The following is a 17,254-nucleotide window of genomic DNA, read 5'->3' as shown; positions in this document are numbered from 1 at the left end:
GTAAATAAATTGCAGTGTTGCAAAGTGAAGCCACCTTGGAGAGGCAGAAAGTGTCAGCTTAAGGATGTCTTCAATCAAAATGTTAAATTTTACAGCAGAATTAAAGGGATATTTCAGGGTTTTTTGAAGTTATGTTGTATGACTTTTATGTTATGGCCACTAAGCTTGGCCCCTGTCATTAGCAACTCCAGGGAGAAACAGCTGAAAGTGGGGGAAAAATCCCAAGTAGAGTGCTCGGGTCAGAGTCTTTCCAAAACTTGCTAAATTACGTGGCAGAACCGGCCCCGTCTGCAGAAATCTGTAGCCTAGCTTGGGTGCTGTTTCTCCCTGGAGTTTCTCATGACAGGGGCCGAGCTGAGCTGAGCTGCAGTCGTTGTGGCGCCTACAATTACTAGACATAAAACTCAAACAACCCCACTTCAAAAAAACTGAAATATCCCTTTAACATGTTTACAGTCTGGTGGAAAAACAGAAAATAAATATCAATTTTGAGGACGGTAAGGCTAAGAGTTATGCATACATTTGCAAAAATTAGGAAAGTGGCTGAGTTGACTGACAGGTGGGTGCTTTGTAGCCAAGCGGCAACCTCCAGCCAATGAGGAAGTGTTAAAAAAAATGCAGATTGGGCGCGGATTTAGCTTCATGGTTAATTTGCACGCCCATAATGCTGGTGGCCCGGATTCCTTTCCAGCCTGTTGCCCTTTCCTGCATGTCAGTCCCTTACCCTCTCCCAGTTTCCAACACCATCCTATTCCCTTTCCTCTGTCAATAAAATGTGTAAAAGCCCAAAAACATAACTGAAAAAAAAACAGACTGCAGTTCATCATGTGTCCACTTGAGGTTGTCTCCAGAAGTACCAGAAACCACATAAACACAAATTAAAGAAAGACGATCTTTACAGCAGAAATAAACATGATTACAGCCTGGTACAAAAGTAGTAGTCTGGATAGCTCATTTATCTATCAGCAAACACTATTCAGGGATGAATTTCCTAATGCAGCAGTTTCAAAGGTATTAAGATTACGAGTTTTCCATAAATGGAAGCACAGCTGACTTTATTGACAGGTGGGAACACTGTAGCTGTTGGCAAGGAGGCTTGAGGCTCACCTCTTTACCTCACACTAGCTGGACAGACGTTCAGTTGAGTTCAGTATTTCCAATATGGCTCCTGCCCACGATAGGCTCCAAAACAGCGCTTCAGAAACAGATGGGTGTCGTCACGGATACTACGTCCATTTATTATACAGTCTATGGTTGTAGCCCGCCTGAGCTCCACCTCTAAGCCTGTCCAAGTTGACTGAAAGTTAGTTGGAGTCATCATTTCCAAGATGGCGACTGACATCAATGAGCTTTGAAAGGCCTCTTCTGCTGGTGGTCATAGCTTAAAACCACACACCTGGGATTCTACCAGAGATTCTTTGTGATTGTAAGGCTAACCGTTCATTTTAAAAACAAATATTGAACAGGAATAAAAACTATGACCCTTTCAGTACTTATCATTTTTGGTTGTAGACTTGAAATGTAAAAACTGATGGCCTAAACCCTGAGAAATAAAACTGAAGCATGGTTAAATAACAGCTTGTTGTGATTTCACTTACTCTCTCTTGCTCTGTGGGATTGTAATACAGTCGTTCCAGTGGTAGACAACTTGTCCGCTGTTTGTCTGATTGTCTTAGATTTGAACCTGACATCATGGAGATGCAATTGCAATCAACTTGAGGTGCACTATTCACTCTGGCATTTCCATTATCTCATCGATGTAAGAGGAGAGCATTACAGGCCATAGTAGACTCTCATAAATTGTACACTGCACATACACACCTGCATATAAATAGCCCAGAAATGGCTCACAAAGCTATTGAACCACGCACTGAACCGCCATGCACTTCACACCCTCATACTAATGGGCAAGGGGGAAAGGGTCCAATATCACCCTGTAGGAACCGTAGATTGAAGGGAACAATAAATGAAGCATAAATCAGGGCATTGATTTGTAGGGAGTTCATCTTGTGGAAGTTCTGAAGTCTTTTGAAAAGGTCAAAGAAGTACTAAAGGAGTGAAAAACGTGACTTCTTTACGTGTAAAACAGCCAGAAGACTGCAAATCAACCTCAGAGCTCAACCTCAGACTTAAGAGTAGCTGATTTACTTCTTCTCTGTGATACGAAATGTATTCTGTTATGTGATATTCACTCTGAAAATGAGTCCCTCTAAGTCTCAGCTTAGACACGAGAGCTGTTGTCCTTTTCCTGAGGCTTTGTGCTTCTTTTTTTTTTTTTTGCAGGGGGAACAATGTGACATTTCCCCTCTGCCCAGTTTTTCCCCTGTTTTCACTGGAGTATTTTATAGCAGGCAATAAAGATGAAATGTGGGGGCTGTTAGGGCTCTTTCTGCAGCACCACTCTGGTGCCCTCTGGACTAAATCACAACCGGGAAAACACAAGCGACGGGATGAGAAGTGAATGTGTAATCCTCTCCTTCTATGCCTCTCAACATCTGATATGTGCTTAGAGCCGTGTGTTAAAGTTAAGACATGCAGTGATTTCCAGCTTTGCATTATCCACCTGTGTCCTGGCCTCAGCTCTCGTCTAATAAAACCACAATTTGCCCCGGTCAGACATGCCAAAACTGCCATGGCTCTCCTCTTAAACCCCTCCCTCTGGTGTTCATTCTGCCGCCTCCTCTTTTTGTCAGAGAATTACCCCCTATTGTGAGGTTATAGCCTGAAACGTCTGCAAAAATTAAAGCCTCAGATGAAAGACGGACAAGCTAGGGGGATGAGAAGAAGACTGAAAGGTAGAGGCAGTTAGAAAATGTGGGACGCAGAATTTGAATTGCAAGATGCAAATCATGTAAATACAGACATTTGCAATCCAAATTGAGCAAAACGGCAAGCCAACTTTCTGTGATCAAACAAATCAAGTGCTACACAGATTTCGCTCTTTGCAGTGGGGTAACCCCTTTTTCCCTGCAGGCATGTACATGCTCACAACATGTGCATGCAACATTGTGCGCACACATGGGTGGACACATGCTCAAATACTTGACCCTGTGCAGACATGCCATAAATACCATCCCTCATCTTTTCACAATGAAGTGGCCACTTTTGTCCTCATAGCGCTGGGTGATGGGTGAATCTGTATAACGAAGCTGTAGCTGCGACAGAAATCCCTCTGTCAGACAGAAACAAAGCTACGAGCTGTCAGTGAGTTTGGAAAGCTGCTAACTGCATCTGGTGCCAAGAAAACAGCCAAATCTAAACATTGGATGCGTCCACTCTGAACCGCTTGTTGAACATAAGACATTCCTAATGTGAGGGGAAAGCCTCTCTCGATCATCTGCCTGTATCCTCCTCGTAAATCTTCTGAATTCCCATCCAGTTCAAGTAAAAACAAATCAGTCATGTGCCACTTCAAAGCATTGCTGCGTTATGAGTTTACAACCATGACATAGGGAAATGTTTTGGGGGGCTTTGGCTTGGGGAGAAGGAGAGAATAAGGAGAGGGGGGTTCTGTTCTTATGGATTGGAGAACCGGCCAAAGCCACTGTTCTGGACGTCTCTGTGAATTTGAAGAGATTGAGAAAAGAGTGTGATTCGCGGTGAATACAAAGTTTGACAATCGTGCAAACAACACAGAGAGTCGTGCTTGGATACAAAGGGTTTTCCAGACACCCAAAGCCACCGTGTCCCCTCACATTCCAGGGATGAGGGATGGAGATTTGCTAACACAAACTCTTCAGGCGTGTTTGCATCCTCGGGATGACAGCCCTCAACGTTCAGGTACCACTGATTAAATATTCAGGGTTGAATGTCTGAGCAGCTCCCCTGAGCTTAGACCCTCTGCAAAACACCAACGACCTGTTTCTAAATTATTAACAGAGTCAAATGCTTTGTCTGCAAAGTTCAAAGCACCATCACCAACACCGTCAAACATCAGGATGTCTCAGAGAGATGAACTTCAAAGGTGCCACTCAAAACACCTTCACATCAACAGCAATAACTGTAACTCTCATAAACATACAAGGTAACCGCTAAAAGACAAACTCAAATGTGAGCCACTGCTAAAGATTTGTGTTGAATTAGCTTGATTCCATGCAGAAGGAGCTTTCTTTACAATAAAAAGTAACATAACAGTTGGTATGCTTCCTGTGCAGAGATAACTGAAGAGCTTTCGAATGCTTGGTGATTCGAAAATGAAAAGCTTAATATATTAAAAATTACATTAAAATTTTAATTTAAAGTGGGTTAAAATAAACTAAGATAGGAAGGCAGTGGCAAATAAAAAAGTCTTAATCTTTGGTTTAAAAGAGGTGAGAGTTGGAGCAGACCTACAGGTTTCAGGGAGTGTGTTCCAGATATGTGGTGCAGACTAAACGCTGCTTCACCATGTTTCGTTCTGACTCTAGGGACTGAAAGCAGAGCAGTACCTGATGACCTCAGAGGTCGAGGTGGTTCATAGAGTAGTAGCAGATCAGCAATGTATTTTGGGGCTAAACCATTCAGTGCTTTAAAAACCATCAGCAGGATTTTAAAGTCTATTCTCTGGCAGACAGGAAGCCAGTGTAGGGATCTAAGAACTGGAGTGATGTGGTCTACTCTTTTGGTCCTTGTTAGGACTCGAGCAGCAGCATTCTGTATGAGCTGCAGCCGTCTGATGGACTTTTTAGGGAGTCCTGTAAAGACCCCGTTACAGTAGTCTAGTCTGCTAAAGATAAATGCATGGACGAGTTCTTCTGCATCCTGCTGAGACATAAGTCCTTTAATCCTTGATATATTCTTAAGGTGATAGTAGGCGGACTTTGTAATTGTCTTAATGTGGCTGCTGAAATTAAGGTCAGAGTCTATGACTACACCAAGGTTTCTGGCTTGGTTTGAACATTTCATCGTTGCAGATTGGAGCAGAGCAGTGACCTTTAACCTTTCTTCCTTGGCTCCAAAAACAATCATTTCAGTTTTTTCTTTGTTTAACTGAAGAAAGTTCTGGCTTGTTCGATGCATTTACTCAGTGTTTGTATGGGACTATAATCCCCTGGTGATATGGTGATGTAAATGTGTGTGTCATCTGCATAGCTATGGTATTTTATTTACTATGCTCTCTTGTCCATCAACACCCACCGGCTGCGTTGTCAGAATCGAACACGGAGCACGAAGCAGGACCGCTGGACAGCTGGAGTCATGTGACCGAGGTTTTCCCGTGTTAATCACTGAATCAAGGATTCTCCTCCTCCTCTCCTCATCCATGTTGTCTTTCTGGTCCTCTGAAAACCTCTGACCTGTTGACTCCAGGCCTGGCTCCGCTCATCATGGCGGTTTGTTGTTGTAGTTAAGTGAAATACGATCTGGTGATAACACAGAGTGTTTTATTCTGAAAATTAACCAGGTTTTATTTTGGTTTTGGTGCCTGACTTCCTGTCCCGCTCCATCTGCTCTGTTGAGATTGATGTGTCGTGCTCTGGCATACGGCAGAAATAGAAGCCTTGCGTATCTGATCCGGAGGGCTCAGACCTGCCGGATCATAGACGCAGCCGGAATGCAACGGAGCGGATCCAGTGGAAGTTAACACATCGACTAGAACAGAAACCTATCAGATCTGGTACCGTGACGGATTGGAGATAGACCGTAAGTCACCCACCTCAAGCACTACAGCTTCTTTACATGGGGCGCTTGTTTAACCATTAAGCTGAACTGGTGCCCTGAGCTGGTCTTGTGAGTGGGGAAAGGGATGACAGTTAGCGGGCACAGATGTGAGAGCAGTCTGAGGAGCCTCTGTTCCCAAACCATCTCTGATAGAGATAAGTGGAGCAACATCCTGTCCTGCAATCCAGAGCTGAGTGAGAGCATCTCTAAGTTGGCGATCGCCACAAAGCAACTTAAACCATACGTCAAAGTGATAACAGCCACAACGTTTAAAGTTATGACATTAGTGTCATTTATGTCTAATCATTCAGATCCTATTTAAATCAACACTTGGTAGCCAGGCAATGAACAGTATTGTGTGTAGCTTTGCTCGCCCTTCAGGATTCTAACTCACATAACCACCCGCTCACTATACAACGTCCTTTACTTTACGTTACAATGCACTCACAAAGAGACTCCATGTGATCCACTGCATGTAGAGTCCGCTAAGGATGGGTTTATGAAGAACTAAATCGTAATTTCTGTTTCATTTATTGCACACATGCTGACAAGCTGTTCCCCACCAGTTCTTAAAACTCAAACACTGTGTTGTGTAAAAAAAAAGTGTTAACACAACAAATCTCAATTTATGAAGGATTATTTAATTGACATATTCGTCATGGGAATCGTTACAGAGCACCTGCTGGGAAGTAACTCAAAAAGTGTGTTTTTGTAAAGATCAAACAAACACTCAATGATAATAACTCAGTGTGATAATAAGTCATTTCAGGAGATGTATGTAGGCGTATTTTGTTCCCTTTGAAACAGAGCTTGGTGAGTTACTTCACTCTCTTTCCCACCTTTGTGCTGCTCCAGTGTGCTCACAGAAGCTCCATATTGCACACAGGCATGAGAAGTGGTACCAACCGATTCATCAAACTCCTTTTTTTCCCCAAAATGTTGAAATTTCTTTATCAAATCACAACATGAATCAGAGGGATTGTGAGATGATTGATAGAATATGAAAGAGAAACATATTTCAGCCTCATGAAACTTTTGTTTCTCATCAAGTTTTTACTGTTTTCTCACATGTGATTCTTTGTTTGGGAAACACTGGATGGTTTAGATCAGGGCCAGTACTCATGAGATCGAGTGTCTGAATGTCCTGAACCAAATTGCTCCAGAATGTTGAGACAAAGGAGCAGAAATGCTGATGTGTCCTTGCATTGATCACATGCAGGTGCTTTTTGGATACACAAAGAGGTGGTGTTTTCTTCTTCATATTTTAAAAACATGCACTACCAGTCAAACGTTTGGACACACCTTCTCAATCAATGGTTTTTATTTATTTTAATTATTTTCAACATTGTAGATTAATACTGAAGACATCAGAACTGTGAAATAATCTAGTTTTTCCATAATCTGGATTACAACAGAAGTCAAATCGGGCTATCCATTGTGTACTAACCCTACCTCTGAACAACACAACTAATGGTCTCAAGCACATTAAGAAGGCAAGTTATTCTACAAATGAACTCTTGACAAGGCTAGACTCAGCGTGGGCAAAGTTTCTAATGGTGGGGGGGGACCCTTGTTGGAGTAATCCCAGGATGAGACTGCAGGCTGCTCTGAACAGCTTGTCCAAAAAGTCACACGAGAATCACACAAGAGGGGCACGAAATGTTCTCAATTTTTACCACCGGTTGGGGAATCTCCTTAAAGGAACATGACAAACTTAGCAAACAGAACGTCCTGATCTGTTCTTTGTTGTTGGGGAGTCTTTTGTTCTTCCCTTTCCGAAACGTTCCGGGTCTGATTCCGAGTCCAAAACAAATGGCCACATATTAGAAACACTGGTTAACTCAGTGATGATGACTTTGCAGATAGGCAACAGTGGAGGAAGCTTCTGGAAGAAAATAGGCTTGTTTTTTGGAGGCTGAAATGAGTGTTTTCAAAGACGTTTACCTGAGATAGAGTTGTTCTGAGCTGTAATCAAGTAAGGTTACAGCACAAAGCCAGAGACTGAGCATAGTAGTCCCTCTTTAAGGCGTGCTGTGCTTGATTCGTCTTGCATGGGTAAAAAGTGAGCTAGGTCAAAAAAAGGAACCGTCAAAAAATGAATCCGAGGCTCACTTTAGGATTTGTGTACAGTTAAAATGACTTTATTTTAAAAATCTAAGATTTTTTGCAACCTACTCAGGTCTTCATCAGGGGCATTGACAGCAGACAGAATGTCATTGTGAATGGGGAAAACAGCATGCAGCACAAAGTGCTTTGATGAGTTGAAGGACTATATGATGTCTAAGAAGAGCGGTACATTTAGTGTAACCTGCAAAATGTTGGCCCTGCTTTGCATTAAGGGGTCAAAGGTCAAAAAGATTAGAGACCTCTGCTTCAGAGGTTGACTACTTGCATAATGGTTCATTCAGCAGGCGCTGATGAAGCACAAACATATTAGGGATGGGCAATGACTTTCGAATATTCAAATATTTGTTCACTTGGTTACTGCAAATATGTTCTCATTTTAAAAGTTTTTTTCATAGTTTTTACCGGTGCCTGGGTGTAATACGGTATTCCCGCCAGATGGTGGCTATAGAGCGTCTTAAAGCTGATGCTAACTGCGTTGAGTAACAGAAGCAGAAGAATGCTAACTGCATTAAATAGCAAAAGAAGAAGAAAACATGAGCAACAGTTGAAGCGATTTTCTTTGTTTCTGAATCTCACACCACTACACACATATTTCCAGAGACTGAGCATGGCTGTAAAATGTAAACATACACGCCACGCTGCGTCACAGAAACACAGACATAAAGATCGAGACGGACGCTTCCAGTGCCCACTACTAGCAGCACCTCGTCCTCCTAGCCCAGGTTTGAGTCCAGCCTGCATCTCCTGTCCTGCATGTCATTCCCTCACTCTCTCCCAGTTTCCTACACTATCCACTGTCCTCTCCCTCTGTCAATAAAAGCCAAAAAATATAACTAGAAATATATAGTATATATTAATATGTATGCTACAATAATGCTTGGGTTGCAACTATATCAGTGAGTGGTTGCATCTTGTTATCATTGTTTCTACAGAGTAACCCTTTTCCATGTGATTCATTCAGGTAAAGAGAAGGGACTCACCTGCAGTAGTTGTGTCTGCCCAAACCCCCCTCTCCATTGGGGTACTTGAGGGTGTTGTAAGGGTGCTGGAACGTCTCATTCCAGAAGAGGCAGGGTTTACCACCATGCAGGCTGGTCTGGTTCTGGAGGCCCCTGTAGTCCTCTCCGTTTGCAGTGTAACACTCTGAAAAATAAGATAGAGAGAGTTAGAGGATAGAGATGTGTCTGAGTTAATGGGAGGAGACGTTGAGTAAGGTGGAAATCAAAAGCTTGCCGAGGGCTTTTAAACATGCATGTGAAAGGCAGCCACACGTGTGACCTGCTTTATGAGGAATCTGGATTCAGTGAAACACTCTTGCACTATTAAAATGTTGTAATGTGTTTGGAATGACCGTAGATGTTTGGTATAATTGCGTTTTTAGCCCAGGCTCTGTTCATTTCAGCTCTAGCCAAGCGTGCTAAAGTGAGATCAATCACTGTATTGTTTCAATTAATGTCAATGCAGGAGCGTACCAAAAAAATGGCCCTGCAGATATACAACAAAAGCAAACATGGCTTGAATTTCCAGGAAGTGTATGACAACCATATGGCAGAGTCAGAGGGAGGGAGTGAGAAAGAGAGAGAGACAAGTTCCCAAGGCAAAACAATGGCGGGTGGAAGGCTTTTCTTCCCTGAGAGAGAATTCAAATAAACAATGGCTGATGGGAGCGTGATGAGCCCTCACCGCTCATCATTTGGAGCCTCGGGGGGCTCCTGTCAAGGGAGGTTTCACAGCTACAACTGAATTCTTTATATGATTGCATTAGCATGGAAAATATCAATTTATCATGTGACTGTTATGATTACTCATACTGCAGGTGTTCATTATTACCAGGACTGGTGATGGTGACTGTGACCCACAAAGACTAAAACAGGTTCCTCTGCATATGTCAGTAGATTTCAACTCCAGTTTTGAAGATTTACTTGCACCACATTACTTATTCACCACACTTTTCAAAGTACATATTCTAGTGCATCTGTATCCCAATCCCTCTTCCCTCCACCTATTCCATAGACTGTATAAAACACAGGCGTAGTCACAGTCACACATTGGATTCAGATCAAAATGATGGTGGTCGCCATATTGGGAATGCTGCTTCAACCTAACTTCTGATCTATTTAGACCCACAGAACAGGTGGAGCTAAGGCCAACTCTAAGCCCCACCTTTAATTAAGCATATCTAGGAGTGACTCTTTGCTTTAATATCTTCAAAATCAAAGTATTGAACAGTTTTGATCTTCGGCACAGTGTGTACGAGTAAAGAAATGAGCGATTCAGACTAAAGATGTTTTTTTTTTTCCAGGTTGTGAAATGTAGGCGATTTAACATGGGTGTTAATTGGGCTTCCCTGGCTTCTGGAACCAGCCTCAAGTGGACACTCAAGGAACTGCAGGTTTTTGCACTTCCACTGTGGCTTCATTTTTCAACACTGGAGATTGCTACTTATTAATACTTATTAATATTCCTTTTTCTTTATTTTTTAAAGTTATAATTTTGGGCTTTTTTCGCCTCTATTGACAGGACGGCGGAAGAGAGACAGGAAATGTGGGGAGTAGAGAGTGGGGGAAGACATGAGGACTACAGCCTCTATACGTGGGGCACTTAGACCGCTAGGCCACCAGCGCCCCATACTTGACTTATTCCTATCCATCAGATCAAATTTCCCACTCCAGAAAATACTTAACCTCTGGAGTAAAATGAGGAAGAGGACAGTTGGGAGTAGGGTGTTAAACAAACAGAAAAAAAGTAGGAGAGGGGAACAGAAACTAAAGGTTTGTACTACTGACAGAGCAGCTCAATTATTCTTCAACAAACTTAATTTCGCTAAATCAGAAAGGTTACCTCAGTTGAAGCTGCAAGTCGTGCAGCCTACATGTCATCCTCCGTGATTGCTCTGGCACACTGTTGTGACCCAAAGGGTGTACTTCAAAGGTCATGAACTTCATTGGAGTGTTCAGCTGTACTGATTATTGTACAAAAGCACGACATCAGTACGGCTGGATTTGCTCAGTGGTTAGAGTTTGGGCCCCATGTACAGAGGCTCAGTGCTTGATGCAGTGGCCCTGAGCTTGACTCTGACCCTCAGCTCATTGCTGCGTCTCTCTCTTCTCATATTCTGAGCATAACCACAAAAACTGAAAAATTAAGAATACCTACAACTTGGTGATACTTAATCGAGTATTATGCATAAATAGTGTTTTCTGGCTTTCTGAACTCTCACTGTGAGTTTTTCAACGCACAGCTTGATTGTCTGTCTCTGTCACTGTTGGCTAGTTTGCTTAGTTAGTGCCAGGACTGGAAGCTGGGAGCACCAGAGGGGTGTCAGTGTTGATGTTTGTAGCACAGGACCTTTGGACTGGAGGGAGGAGGTGTTGCAGAGACCCAAGGAAACAGTGTTCGGGTAATTGGCACAGACAAGTTATAGGAAAACCAAATCACACCCGGGAGTCTCCCAAACTGGTAACAACAGAGGGAAGTTGGAGGACAGGGATTGCAGAGCTGAGGTGATTTAAGGGGGCCCCAACCAGGACTCTGAGTACCGTGAAGATGACTGTATTACCTCAGAGTCTGTCTCAAGGGGGGCTAAGAGCCAAACACAGCAAGTTATCAACCTTGTTTCTGCAAAATTTCTCCACTCCAGTTTTTGTGCAGCACCTTTCAACTTCTGACATTTTTAGATAATTTCCAGACATTCATGCCTTGATATTTTTGGGAACTCGCCATGCACACATGCACCTCACAGCCAGAGATTTTCTCTCTTTCTCATGCTCTCACAACTCAAAATACTCTGAGTTGAGGTGAAGGGGGGCAGCTGTGTAGTGCATGCAGAAGAAGGAGGAGGAGTCTTCTTTCATGTTGGCTGTTTCTGTTGAACACATGCAAGGACACTTCTGCAAACAAATCAACAGTAGAAATCACAGCTTTAACAACATCATCACTTGGCCCACTCGCTCACTGCCTAGACTATTACCTGCTGCATTCAAACATCTGCTCAACCTGACTTCTTGCAGACATTTTACCTTGGAGCTGGAAAGGTAATGTCTGGATTCAGTCAGGTTGATAAATTCAGGCGTTCACACATGCAGCTCACCTGGATAAATCGGAAAATGCCAGCTGAGCAGTGCATGTGTGAAAGAGGCTTCAGAGAGACTGAATCCTAGTGTGTGAGACCTCTGACGTTAAGAATCGCACATTCTAAATGGTCTATTTTGTTGCTGATGGTCTTGTTTGCTTTTGTAGGTCATAAAGAGTCGTCAGTGTAAGTTTAAATCTGTTTCACAATCAGTAAAATACTCCTCACAGAGGCTTTGAATTACAATCAAAAGATCATAAACTCAAGAACTTTTCAAAATTTCCCAATTTTTTTTGAAACCATCCAATAAAACTGTCAAAAACAACTTTACTGCCTTTCAAAATGTCAGCTCAGGGAAGCACGGAAGTATCACAACGTTCTCACATCATGTCTGTCAATCATAAATTTTAAGAAACAAAGAAAAACAATACTCGCTTGTTTGGCGTGCCTCCACGGGATCTTGTTGCTATGCACGTGGTTAGCCAATGACCGGCCTCTTTCATCAAGTCAAGCAGTCTGGGCTGAGTATGAGCTAATGCATTGCAATATGACAGTCATTATACCCCTCAGTGAGCCAGCTGTGCTCCACAACTCTCTCAGTCATTCTCTGCCGAGCTCAGTGTTTCCAAACTTCCTCTCTCTCTCTCTCTGTACTCTCCTGCTCTTTCTTCTCTCCTGCTTTTTGACTTTTCTGTTTTCTCTCTTTCAACATGTACACAGGCAAACATTTCTCTGGGGATCACTTAGCCTCACTGACTTTGAATGCAACTTCTGTCGTGTGAGGCCAGGTCCATCCTCAGATGCTATTTCACAGGTTTGGAGGATCCGCAAGGTATCAGTGAGGGGAGAAAGACTTTATTAAGTTTATGAATAAAGAGTGGTGGACAGTAACAGAGACAATTTACTTGAGTACTGTAATTAAGCACAGTTTTTAGTATCTGTAGTTTACTTGAATATTATTTTTTGTGAAACTTATTACTTTTTTATGAACAAAAATGAAACAGAGATTATTTTATTTGGCCACCAAAATTATTAGATGGCTATGATAGCGCCATTGGCACCCTTAAGCCTTACTGTCATCCTTTTGCAAGGAACCTCTGTGTTGTTTTGGACATTGACTTTAAGTCTGACAAGCAGATAAGCTCTATTGTCCAAACGAGCTTCTTTCAGCTAAGACTATTAGCAAAAGTGAAGCCTTATCTTCCCAGAAATGATTTTTGGGAGAGTTATTCACACCTTTGTTACATCACGCTCAGACTACTGTAACTCTTTGTTTGTTGGTCTCGACCAGTCAGCATTGCGCCATCTACAGGTAGTCCAAAATGCAGCCTGACTGTTAAGAAACGGCGTGATCACATCAGTTCTGTCCTTGCATCTTTGCACTGGCTGCCTGTTAACTTTAGGATCCAGTTCAAGGTCTTATTAATTGTTTTTAAGAGTTTAAATGGTCTGGCGCCGTCTTATGTATCACATCTTGTACAGCCTCACTTCCAGAGCACTTAGGTCATCAAACCAGCTGCTCCTGGCAGTACTTCGGTCCAGACTCTACTCCTGGGGACAGAGCCTTCTCAGTGGCGGGCCCCAAAGCTGTGGAACAGCGTACCTTTCCAGGTTAGAGCTACACAGTCTGTTGAGCACTTTAAAACACTTCTGAAAACCCATCTTTTCTACTTGGCGTTCAGTCCCAGCGAAACAAGAATCCTTGGCTTTTTACTTTTTTTTACTCTTTTTATTTCCTAAATTGAGCTCTTACTATTCTTTAATTGTTTTTATTTATAATTATATACTGTATCTTAATAAATGTACAGCCTTTGGTCAACTGAGTTTGTTTTTAAATGTGCTTTATAAATAAAGCTTGACTTGACTTTTACTCCACTACATTCTGAAGACAATTATTGTACTTTTTGCTCTTCTACATTTCTATCAATGCTCTAGTTACTCACTACTTTTGCTTTGAAGTCAGCTCATGAATTTCCTTCTCTTTTCTGAAATCTGATCCCTAAGACAGCAACATGTGTTTGTGTAGTTCTGTTTGTCTCAGTGGTTTAGTCGTACCTGCTTATCGTGCGTCTCCACGGTTGAACGTGGAACAAACACAGAGCAGATTTCACTCAGATCAGGCAGTTCATTTAGAGGTGGTAATGAATGATGGCTATAAATTAGTGATGTGTCGGTCGCGAACAATTCGGCTCTAAGAGCCGACTCTTTGAAGTGAACGACGGGAGCCGGCTCCTGACTGGGAGCCGTTTTTGTTGTTTTTCCTCGTCTTTTTCTGTGAAAGCCTCACGTGATTGGTCAAGACATGGTGGCGTCTTGACCAATCACGTTTCTACATTGAGCAGAACGGGGAGGGGAGGGGTCAGAGACACAGACAGCACAGTGAGCACACCAACAGGAGGGAGACGAGAGGGAGAACGTGTGCGACAGAGAGAACGCACTGGAAAGGTGAGAAAACGAGTGACTGCAGAAAACACAGAAAACTTTAGACACATTTAAAAAGGCATAGACTGTTCAACGGCAGAGGGAAGACGATGTGCAAGGTGAAAGTGTCATCAATCAGGCTCCAAAAAAACCTGCAAAGGCACATTATAAGTGTCTGTGAAGGTTCTCAGTCATCCAGGTCATGGACATTAGAACTATTTATCCATCAGTGCAATAAGTGAAGAATAAAGACAGTGAAGGTAACCTGCTGTTAATGAAGGTGTTTAAAAGTTTATAAATAATATACAGACAGTCAGAGATTGGACCTTTTTGTCTAATTGAGATGAGTCTTGTTTTTGTACTTTATAATTTAATTTCTGTAGAACTCTGCTCCATGTTGAGAATATGAATAAAGCCTTTTAAATGATGCACATTTCATATAATGTATGTTTTTTACATTAGTAATTAATTTTACATATAATTTTACATTATTTTAGTCATTCAAACAAGAAAAAATCTGAGGAGCCACTTGGGAGCCGAAAGAGCCGACTCTTTGTAGTGAGCCGGGCCAAAAGAACCGACTCTCTAAAAAGAGCCTGAATTCCCATCACTACTATAAATCTCCACCTGAGCACCCATGGCCATATCTTCAACCCGTGTTAGAGGTTTTTGAGACGAAGAATGATACGTATCATTTGAAATGTTCTCCCAATTTCCCACTCTGCCCAAACATACAAACATTCACTGTCCAACCTGAGAAAGCGTGTTGAGCTACATAACATTTGTTTCATTCCAGATGAACATTTCAAACTAAGTTGTCTGAGCTTGGAGTAACTTAGTTTCTGTTTTTATTCCATGGTATAGTTTTTAGAGATTTCAAGTAATGGTTTCTAAATAAACATAATGTACTATGTATTCTTGACTGCACTTATGTATTGTGAAAATACAATGTTTTTAGATTTTTTAAAAAGTACTTTGAATACTTAAGTATTTTTAAAAGCTAGTACTTCAGTACTTTAACTTAAGTAATAATCTGTGGGAGTAATATTTGACCAGGAGTATCTATACTTTGACTGAAGTAATGAAGCTGTGTACTTTGTCCACCACTGTAAATGAAGAGCTGTCGGCCTAAAATCAAGAAATGAATGTTGTGAGAGTTGAATCTGTTCAGTAATTAGCTTTCCATACTTTGAACCATGCTTTGGGATATTTACAGCAGTTAGCTTGCATGCAAACAAGCATTCCAGGCCTCTCGCAGCCACCACAAAAGTACTTCTAGCACTTAATTTTAGAGTAAATCAGAGGCCCCGGCTGTTCTCAGTGTCTCAGTCAAAGTTGCTTTTAATTAAAGTTGTTTGGACTGTGTTGTGCAGTCAAGCTTATCAGCCATTCGTCGTCAGGCTGACAGGAGTTCAACAGCAGCAAGAGAGCTGCAGGGTGTCGGGTTCCTGCAATTATGATGCCACTCTTTTGTCTGTAAATGGCTCCCCTCTCTCTTAGCAAATTAATACTGCCTCGGCATGCAAGGATGTCAACCACTGGATCGTAAATCTACTGGAGAGAGGCTGAGGCTGAGCACGACTCCATAAAATTAGAAAAACAGCTTCATGGTGTTACAACAGGGGTCATGCTCTTGCTACCCGGTGATAAGAGGCGGACGAGTTATTGTCAGGCAGACACTCAGAGGACAGGCATGGCCGGTTCACGATGAGCATTTGGAAGGTCTCACTTGTTGTATGATGATCAATCAATCAATCAATCAATCAATCAATCTACATTTGTATAGCGCCAAATCACAAGAAACGTTATCTCAAGACGCTTTTACAAACATAGGAGGTCTAGACCATTCTATGTTAAATTATTACCAGAGACACAACACCAAGACAGGATAAGATTCAGTCTTACCCCACCTTAATCCACCATGAGCATTGCACCTCGCAGTATTTAGTAAGTTACACCCGCGAGGAAAACTTCCTTTTAACAGGCAGAAACCTCGAGGAGAACCAGACTCATTTTAGACACACATCTGCTGAGACCGAGTTGTGTCTGGAAAGAGGGAAAGAGGAGAATAAGCTGGAATGTCCAAAGCAGCAGGATGCCTACGGCAGCTCAGAGGAATCTATGAGACAATGGCCTCTGGGACTCCTGAAAGTTCTATGGTTAGTAACTTTCAATGAGACAGGTAGAGTTAAAGTAGGTGATGGGGGTGTTGGGGGGAAGGGGGTGAGATAGGATCCCAGTGTGTTAGTGCGCCAGTTCCCCCGGCAGTCTAAGCCGGGGGAATTGCCCCAAATCCCCAAAACGCTATCTCAAGACTCTTCACAAACAGAGCAGGTCTAGACCGTACTCCATGTTATATTATTAACAAAGACCCAACATCAAGACCGGATGAGATCCAGACCCATCTTACAGATCATCTTTTTAATGGGGGCCAGACACGCTTCTAAAATGTTTGCACTCTGGGATGTCACTTAATGAACATTTCACTGAACTGTACAACCAAAAACAACAAGCAACATTTGAGTCAACCCCAGAAGAGTGACGTCTTACATTGTCGGATTAAATCGGGATGCCTTAATTCCTAAACCAACATTTGCATCAGCTGCTCTGCTATAGTTCAAGAAATGTGATGGTATTTGGATGTGTCTCGTGCATGATTGTAACTCTAGGAAAACAGACTTCAGACGATGTGTTTTCACATTTTTCTGGATGCCGGGAGCGACTACAACAGAGCGACAGAGAGGGAAAACACTGCTATTGAGAGTTTGGCAGCAGCAGAAGCACATTCATGAGTCACTGCTCCCCAAAAGCAATCAGGACTGTTACTGCTCCACTCAGAGAGGATAACATCAGGCAGGGACAGGGCAGCCGGCTGCATCCCCAATGAGCTCACGTCCTTCAAATATCTTCTCCCTCTCAAAAGAGCGAGTATTAAAATGACTGCACTTGGCTGCATGTAGCGGGGCTCAACACACTGTATCAAACAGAAAGAGCCAA

At 42.4% G+C, this 17,254-nt stretch overlaps 1 protein-coding gene across 1 annotated transcript in view; it reads right to left on the bottom strand.

Annotated features, from left to right (window-relative positions):
* kremen1 (kringle containing transmembrane protein 1) overlaps positions 1-17,254 on the bottom strand; it is a 107,787-nt gene that overhangs the window by 58,936 nt on the left and 31,597 nt on the right. Inside the window, exon 2 of the mRNA XM_034692302.1 lies at positions 8,745-8,907. Coding sequence (XP_034548193.1) covers positions 8,745-8,907 — 163 coding nt within the window. The remainder of the gene's footprint in view (positions 1-8,744; positions 8,908-17,254) is intronic.

Source organism: Notolabrus celidotus, chromosome 9 (assembly GCF_009762535.1).
Source record: "Notolabrus celidotus isolate fNotCel1 chromosome 9, fNotCel1.pri, whole genome shotgun sequence".
NCBI lineage: Eukaryota > Metazoa > Chordata > Actinopteri > Labriformes > Labridae > Notolabrus > Notolabrus celidotus.
The sequence above is the reverse complement of the archived record's forward strand: the minus strand, read 5'-3'. Positions and strand labels throughout refer to the sequence as shown.